The sequence below is a fragment of the Eurypyga helias genome, unplaced genomic scaffold (genome assembly GCF_000690775.1).
Source record: "Eurypyga helias isolate BGI_N326 unplaced genomic scaffold, ASM69077v1 scaffold21570, whole genome shotgun sequence".
NCBI lineage: Eukaryota > Metazoa > Chordata > Aves > Eurypygiformes > Eurypygidae > Eurypyga > Eurypyga helias.
The window spans coordinates 11,518-20,537 of NW_010224096.1; the positions used below are offsets into that span (position 1 = coordinate 11,518).

The following is a 9,020-nucleotide window of genomic DNA, read 5'->3' on the forward strand; positions in this document are numbered from 1 at the left end:
ATATGATTGGCCATATACAAAGGGATTGCTGTTAGGCAAGCAGGGAGCTGCACTGCCAGGCTCTCTAAGGGCACTCATGATCCCAGTGCAAGACTGCAGCTGACATTTAATTTAAAAATCAAAGGTTGTTCAAGGCAAAAAGTGAGCCCATGCGACCACAATAAGAAAAGCAGCAGGGGGCTCTGTGTGAAGGATGGAAATTTAAAAATCACTGTTTCTAATAAGCACATGCAGTATCTTAAACAGATAATTAAAGAGCTCTTATCACATCTGTATGTAGATTGAAGAAAATATGGCAAGATGCCTTGTCAAAACATTCTCCAGTGCGGTGTGCTGCGCCTCACAAAACGGGTGGAAGCCTGACGGAATTTCAGCCCCACCGCTGCAGATCTCCCAGCCACCCTACCCGCCTAAAGCGCAGTGCTGACCTGTCGGGTCCGGCCAAACAACTACCTAAGCAAGCCTTCTGGGTTAGCATCCCTCATATTCCCCAGGCAGAACAGGAAGGGATGAGGATAAGCACAAGAAAGACCTCGCGTCCGCCTCGCGGTTGCATCCTGAGCGACACCCAACACGCTGCAGCTTTCAGCCTGGAGCGGTGACGTGAACTCACGGCTTCGTCTCTCCGCCATGCTCCCCTGGCCAAAACCCTCAGCGTGAACCATCTGCTGGAAAAACCCTCTCTGCTCCATCATCCTTGCTCAGGTACCTGGTCCTTGAGATGGGTCTCTGTGCAGTACTTCCACTGCTGAAACACCTCGGAGAGTTTATCCAGGCCGCCATGGTGAAAGTGGAAGATCTTGTACTGGCTCTCCCTGCTCGCAACGACCAGCTGTCCAGAGGTGCATGCCTCATCGCTGTGGGACGAAACAACGGGAAACAACAGGCATTTATTGCCCAGGATAAGGAGGAGCCCAGTGGGAAGGGGGAACAACAGATGAGAGAGACTGGAAAGCAAATTACAACAAGTTATCCCTTAAAATGGGGCGCACAAGTCATTTTACAGCCCTGGGACCCCATGATCCTTATGGGTCCCTTCCAGCTTGAGATGTTCAGCGATGCTACGTGGCCACAGTGACCATTTTCCCCCAGAAGCTCTGCTTGTGCCTGGTAACGGCACTCCTTTACCCTTCCACCACGGGAAGGAACCAAATTATGTCTTCCCTGGAGAACAAAAACCCACGAGGTCTGCCCCAGCAACACGAAGGCAGCACACCGAGCCAGCTCCTAGGGATGAGCGGACTTGGTGGCACACAGCCATGTCTAAAGAAGCAGGGAGTGAGAAGAGATGGTAAAAGTGTTTTTAATAACTTCTGTCATGATTTGAAAGATAAGTGAAGAGGCCAAGAGCTGCAAGACCCTAAAGGAGTCCTGGTGAGGGGCAGCCAAGGGAGAAGGTACCATAGGTAAATGTTTTCCACACCTCCAGGTTATTTTAAACATTTCTGGTAAGATAGCTGAGAGCAACCTTTACCTTACTAGGGAAAAATATCCTATAGGCCCCATGGCTGTAATTCTCTCCTTGGGAAGGCTGACACCTGCTTTCCTGGAGACAACCGTTTGGGAAAGACTTCCAGGGAGGATTGCAGAAGGCATCTGCCTCCACTGAGCCCAGCACACACTGTCCCAGAGCACACAGGAGCATCACACGCAGCGATACGTTACCTGAAGAAGAGGCGAAGGGATCTCATTTGTCCCAGGTCCACTCTAAAGACACCGCAGACCTGCTCGAGGGCGAACACCTTCTGCTGTTCGTCCCATCTGGTGCTCTGCGTTTGCCCGTTATTCTCCGGGAACTGGGCGCTGGTGTCGAGGCTGGAGGCAGAGCTGGTGGAGCAGGTCATGCGGTTGTCACACGTGTCCCTGCGGAGGAGAGCGCGGAGGAAGAAACCCCCGCAAGGCATCAGCCAGAGCCTGCGCTCGGGTGCAGCCGCCGCAGATGCTCCCCATCAAAAATCTCTTGTGGGAGCTCTGCGATCGGAATTCAGTAACCAACAGCCCACGTAGAGGTTACATTACTTTTATTTAAATTAATCCCCTACCATCCCCAAAATTATCCTATTATTGGTCCGTTCCTGAATTCCCCAGAGAACTGGGGAGTGAAAACCATTCCCCAAAACACCGATTTTTCAGACGGCAGAATTGAGAAGCCCAGGGTGGGAACAGCCCAACTCGTCCGAGGAACAGCCCGTCCCCTGCTCCTTCATCGCAGCAGGAAAACCAGTCTGGGAGCAGGTCCAGCAGGCACCTGCCTTCCCTCCAGCCCACGCCACAGAGCCCTGAGCTGCAGGACCCCTTCAGACCATTATGCCTCTGGGATTGGTGACCCCTTGGGATGGAAAACCTCGGGCCATCCCAAAAACGTGACCGCAGAAGCTCGCCAGGCTGCTGCAGCAGCTCCAGCAGCACTCAGTGGATAACTCCCCAAGGAAGAGACTTGTCCCACAGCTCCAGCAACCTCCTCAGCATGCAGCCCAGCCGCTGCGCTCCGGGACCGGAGTGAGCGCGGTCCCACCGCAGTGCTGTCTAGGAATCTCCTCTGGCAAATTCCCTCGGTGGCCAGCAAGATCCAAAGATCTTTCCCCTGAACTCGAGGTTCTCGTTACGCCATTGCAAGTGGACCTGACAAGCCTGGATTCACGTGCATAAACTTGGGTTCAGCTTGCAAAATTGAAACCTGGGGGCGTTAAGGAGCGGGAAATTACACAGGAGCTCTTCAACCAGCCGCAAATTAGGGAAAGTGAACCCAACCGTTCCCCAGTACTTTGGGAGCCCACTGCACCCCAGATATTTAAGGGTAGATGGCGCTGAGATTAAAAACCCCCACATGCCCGCCACCGGTCCTCATCATAAAGAAAAATATCACTACTTTGAGAACTGAGTGAATCTGAAACTGTGACCCCTGGATTCTTAAAAAGGCCAATGCATGTGAACAATCTCAGCGCAAGCTCTGAATGGGTTCCGCTGTGAAATCAGGGTTTGCAAAACAAGGCAAGGAGCAGGTATAAAGACAGCCCCCTGCAATGCCACTTTATGCAATGTTTTCTAATCCGCTTATCTAACAATGTAGGCACTGAACGCTGAAAATCACACACTCAGCATGCATCTGCAGCGCAGCACATCAGTATGCTTTCCAAGCCCGGCTACGGTGCCTCTTCCACAGGGACGAGCCTTCTTTGCAGCATCTCCCCATGGCTCAGGTCATTGCATTCCAACGGACAGGTCTCCGGACATCCCTGTTAGTTGTGGGTTAAATTTTTAACCAAGCCCCGGCGAGCCGCCCGGTTCAAACGCGCGACTCAAAAAACCTTAGCGCCCGCCCGCGTGGGAGATAAATCCCCGAGCCCCCTCCTCTAGTTCTGCAGCGTTATGTAGATGAGATGGGGTCTGGTTTACATGCAGCTAAAAGAGCGGCTCCGCTACTCTGTTCGTGAAGTTCTGCTGCTCCATTTTTCTGAAAGAAAAGCAAAACTTGCATTCCAGCCGTTTGGAGGCTGAGGCCTTGGAAGCGACATGGCCCTATCACCGTGTGAGCAGGGATCGTACCCAAACTCACCCGAGAGGAACGACAGCAGGTATTTTTAGGACAGGCACCGGGATACTTCCAGTCTCACAGGTACAGCTATACACAGTCACCTGCGCCTTGGGAATTTCTCCGCAGAAATTGTCCTGGCCTTTGTGAGAAAAGAAGCGTTCCTCTCTGGCGATACTGCAAAATACAACGCTTCCCTACGGCGTTCGGTACCTCACGTTAATGCAGACGTAACAGGAGTCCTGGTAGAAGCCACTCGCGCTGGACGGCTTGCTAAGAGCAGCTGGTATTTGTGGAGCAACACTTCATAACAGCCACAGCTGGTTACACAGGATTTTCCTGGAAGAGATGACTCAAACTAGCTCAAGGACTAAGCAGGGGCAACCAATTTTCTAAAACGCGGGCAAAGACGAACTGGTCAGTGTGACAAAGGGCTGGAAGACGGGCTGGCTCTGAGGAGTGTTGTCCCGCAGTTCCCTCGTCATGGGGGCCAACGTGCCTGTTCTTCAAGAGCATCAAACGACCAGTGGCAGAGATGACTGCCAAGAAATGGTGGTTACCAGTAGAGCTGGGCAGGCTCGCTTTGATCCCGGGAAATCGTGTAGCTCCTCAGTACTGAACGCTACTGCCAGCTGCAGCTCCTTCTGCCACGGAACCAACATCTGCTTCGGGTACGCAGGGAGTTACCCAAAAACGCGGGGGCTGGAGAGCCCCGTCACAAAGGGGCTGGCAAGGTCCTGTTTTCTGGAAATGCTTCTACGAGACAAACAGTTCACGTTTAGGCGCCAGTGACAAGCTTGCACACGCAGCCAGCGCACGCGGAAGCAATCCTAAGCACCGCGTGTAAACGGATTTATCCGTTCTGGAGAGCAAAAAACCAGCGGGTAAGCACCGTGCCTCGGAGCGTGCAGCCCAGGGAAATTCCGCTGTTTTCACTGATGTAGAAGATGAAATCAGAGAGATCTGTGCCCCCCATGCCCTTCGGAGAGGCTGATAAACACGGACATTCATACACTGTACAGATGCAGTGAGTACCCCCGCCTACATCGGTGCAGACTTAGTCGCTGTGGAAATGAAGAGAAAAACCTCGCTGCGCTTAAAATGACTTTTTCCAGTATATATTGATTGAAAAAAATGGAAAAGATTCGAATCTTTGGGCTACTTTAAAAAATACTTTTAATACTGAGATCATTCTGTATTTAGGCAACGAGTCGTACGATCAAAGCTCATTTTGTGGATTTTGGGGAGCCCTCTCAATGCACACACAAGACACACAGACGCAAGGGGAGAATTCTCCAACTTACTATTCATCAAAGTCAGACGATTATGTCTGTTAGATGAGGCATCTCTAGCAGAGTGCCCTGCAAAAGCAGGGAGCTGAAGCACTGCAAGGCAAATAGCTGGAGGAACATTCCAGAGAGACTTTGGGCTGCGGGATTCAGGAAAAACAAAGCGCCAGCTAGCATACAGCACTGCTCAGCAAAACAAGAGAACAAGTGCAATGGTCCATGGGAATAAAAGGGATGGGGGGGTGGCAAAAATAAGGAGGATTAGTAAAACATGAGGCAGGAAACCCACAGGTATAGTCAGGATCCCACTTAAGCCTTTTCCCCATTACTCTTTAGTCTCAAAATACACCTCGTTCTTGCTGGTGAGCAAGATCAGGTGGTGACGTGTTTTCTCCACTCCACAATCAACCGCACCTACAGTCCTTGAGCTTTTGTAGCCCCTGCAACAGCAGGCGCTTGCGTCCCACTCCCACCACGCAGGAACCCTCTCACGTGCCCGGCCCGAGGAGGTCAGCCCCAGACGGCAAGCGAGACGGTAATGGGACCTGACTTACCGTTCGGTCAAGGCATGTGCACACACCCACAGCATGAAGAGAGACAAACCCAAGCATTGTTTCTGGTGTAGGGCCGGGGCAGACCTGCACCAATTACAGGGGAAGACTATTTCAGCAACAAAGAGCTAATAACTCATTTTATGACATGATGTGCCAAACGTAATTAGAAGAGGGAGAGGGGCTGAAGATTATAGCCATGATGTGGCAGTTACCTAAGCTGTCAGTGCGCACCACCCCATTCCCAGAGAGCCTCCCGCAAGAGCCAAACCCTCCTCAGCTGGCTCTCCATCACCACTGTGCTAAAGCACGCCTTCCCTAATCACAGCCTTCCGTACAGCCCGAGCTATTCCTGCACGCTGGCTCGTGAAGCATCGTTTGCAGACAATAAGTATCATCGTAATGTATGAGCATCCATGTAATGGGAATTACATGCCCCTCTTCCTCCCCAGGGGCCAGTATGTCTCTGTTTCTCCACCATTCCCCACAGGCACTGACCTTCTGGGTTCCTCTTCTTTCCAGCTCATGGCAGCATCACCTGCCTAAAACATCTGACAGGTAGCTTCAAATAAACAGTCCATCAATAAAAGTTCAAATCCATCCTGAAATGCCTGAGAATTTAGTGTAGTGACTGTACACAGTGAGGTAATATCGGGCAGCTGGACCCCACATCTGTTGTTCTGATTAAAAAAAGTGTCCTTGACGCTTTCCAACATACATACACTATGAACTGTGACACATGCTGACTTCAGTGACATACAAAAGATGTACAAAAGGAAACAGATTGGTCATCTGGGATTAAAAAAAAGTCTGCAGCAGTATCTGCGGTCGTTCCGAGCTGGGCTGCAGAGAAGGACCGGAAGGACATCGCCGGATGGCACCAGCGTCCCAGGGCCAGACGCCGACAGCGAAATGCTCCTGTTGGCCCAGCTACTCGCACCTGATGGGCACAGATGAGTAACTGGGTTAAGAACTGTGTTAAATTCACCCTTTGGCTGAAAATGCTCGGAGCCTGCCGTCGTGTTGCGGCAGAGAGCCCGAACTGAATTTATTTACACTGACCTCGGTGAATAGGGAGAAATGTGTCGGATGCTCTGGACGAAAGCCTAACCAGAACTCCTGAAATGAAATGTCAAAACATCCTCCCATGGAAGGCAAACACGTGGAAGCCAATCCAAGAGCTCTCCCTGTTCGTCAGGGAAACCACTGAGAAACTGCCCAGGCCGCTACAGCACCAAGTACACTAGTGTCAACGTGGACTTTCCCAAAGCCCCTTCCGCAGGCTGCCCATCGATCTGTTTCCTTTCAAAACCGAAATTTCCCCACGCTGAACTGCACTAAACGCTATTTAGTAGCTAATTAACTTTCTGTGCTGAAAACCTCCTGTAATTGCACTTCTTTCACCTTTTCCCGCTGGTGTTCCCCAGGGACCCGGAGCTGTCCTACGGCATTTGTTCTGCTCATTTCTATCTCACAGGCACAAGTTCCTCCCTGACACCCGGCTGCCAATCACCGCCGCAGAGGTCACCGGAGACCGAATTAGGAGCACTCTGCCTCTGACAAACTTGCTTTGCTTAGCTTGCCGTAAAGGGAAAATAAAAGGGTATGAAAAATAATTGCATCCTTTCATGCCCGGCACCAGGAAGCGGATTCACGGGCGCTTCTAAGTCCGCGTGTTGTTAGTCACTCCTTGCTGCTGGTGTTGTTAACCACATTCAAAGAATAAGCTGTTTACAGCACTGGAATCCCTCCCTCCCGCCCTAAGGGAGGGCGCAGGAGGTTTTTGGGCACCCGCCGGCCCCTCACCGGCACCCGCCACGGGGAGGGCAGCAGCTTCTACGCTCACCCGCTGGCCCTGGGCTGGAAGAGCGCGTTCACGCTCGGGGAGCGATCAGCTCTGAATGAACACCAGCTCCGCGAACACCAGCCCCGGCAAACGGAACGTTTTAACCCAACGAAATCTGATTCTGCGGCTTTTGCCCTCCGACAGGCGTAACTGGTTTGGTCCTTGGGAAATAAAGATCAAAACGATTTGTGGGGCTATCGCGATCTGCTTCTACAGCACCCTGACCGCCTTCCCGGGGCGCACACCACCACCCAGTGCCCCCAGACCCCGCAGCGCCCACCTCTGCTCACCCTCCCACACCTCCGCGGAGAGAAGCTGTGCTGCATTCAGCCAGGAAAGGGTTAAATCTCTTTACCGTGGTATTTTGGTGGCCGGAGTTAAACCACGACAGAAGCGAAGCGCCCGGGGTGACCCACCTCTGCGGCGGCACTGGGTGCTGCGAGCGAGAAGCCTCACCACACCGTGGGCTTCGTTGCTCCGAATTCACCCCTCCAAGTCCTCGTGGCCTGAAGGGAAGACGAGCGGTTCTGGCCAGCAAGAGGGGGCACCCGGAAAAACCACCCCACTCACCTCCAAAGGGTGCCCCTCGCTGTAAACTAAACCAATAGGAAAACAAAATAACCCGAATTCTTAATTATTTTGAGTGTAAATGGGAAGAGTGAGGACAAATCAGAAATTTGCAGTGCATTAATGCATGTTTCAACCTCCTTTACCCACTCAAAGTCTGGGATGTGATACACGTACACCTTCCGCTGAAGGACAGGCGACCTGCTTGTCGCAGGCAGCTGCCGGGCAGGTGCAGGTAAGCCCCAGGCGAGTGTTTTCTCTCTGCTCCTTGCTGCAGCGAGGTAGCGGGAGCAGACCAGGCACGAATAAAACACACGTAGCTCCCCAGAAGCCACACACAACAAGTCATTTAGAGCTCCAGCGCATGCCGCTCAGCGATGCAAATGTTACCTTCATTTTAAGGAAGGAAAATATTCCCAAAGCTTGAATGACAGATTTTTACAATCCGTACAGCGAAGGGGCACCTCATGCCTGGGCTTTAGCTCGTTAATAAATCAATTGAAACGCAACACTTTAAAAAAAAATATTCCTTAGATGGAAAAAGTGATTTCTCAGCAAAGCTTGAGCAAGAATGTTTGCTTTTCAGCCCATTCCAGCCTGGAAAAGGGGACCTTTCTTACCAGTGTTTATTTTATATTTAAAATCAATGGAATATTTAGCTTCTTTTCTTTCAGTCCTATCCCTGCAAAAATAAAATTCTGCACTAATTATGCTAATTACAATCAAGCCTTCAAAACCCCGGGGCCCTTGAAAGCCCCGAAGATTACCTTTGTTCTTATATTCTTGGCTCTAAGCGGCGGATTGGGAATTTCGGGGGGTGCTTTTCAGCGCCAGCCCGCGTGAGCCATCGCTCCGGCCCCCGGCCTCAGGCGAGCCAACGCCACCCAGAGAGAAATTTCGCCGTTTCCACAACACAATGCGGATTTCCCAAGGGGAGAGGAGAAAGGGAGCGGACAAGGAGAAAGGCGAGCGGACCGAGAGCGTGTTTCAGAGTCCCTGTAAATCCCTAACGCTGTTGTAATTGCGAGGATCCAGCCAAGGACCACGCAGATGTATTTGCAGGCGCTGTTGTCCTTCCAGAGGGGACAGGCTCTTTATTCTGAGCCACTTCACGCAATCCTTCCCCCCTCCCCAGCTTTGGAGCCCTGCCAGCACCCTGCATCTCCGCTCCCGAGGAGTCCTGGGCGCGACGATCCCACGAACACGAGAAACGCGGGAACGCGCGGGGAGAAGGG

The 9,020-nt window shown here is 51.9% G+C and overlaps 1 protein-coding gene across 1 annotated transcript in view; it reads right to left on the reverse strand.

Annotated features, from left to right (window-relative positions):
• Positions 1 to 4,017, reverse strand: part of TBC1D16 (TBC1 domain family, member 16) — an 11,628-nt gene extending 7,611 nt beyond the window's left edge. Inside the window, exons 1-5 of the mRNA XM_010160523.1 lie at positions 3,948 to 4,017; positions 3,751 to 3,815; positions 2,839 to 2,909; positions 1,666 to 1,863; positions 710 to 857 (exon numbers count right to left, since the gene is read on the reverse strand). Of these exons, the coding sequence (XP_010158825.1) occupies positions 710 to 857; positions 1,666 to 1,863; positions 2,839 to 2,909; positions 3,751 to 3,815; positions 3,948 to 4,017 (552 nt within the window). The remainder of the gene's footprint in view (positions 1 to 709; positions 858 to 1,665; positions 1,864 to 2,838; positions 2,910 to 3,750; positions 3,816 to 3,947) is intronic.
• Between the last annotated feature and the right edge of the window lie 5,003 nt (positions 4,018 to 9,020).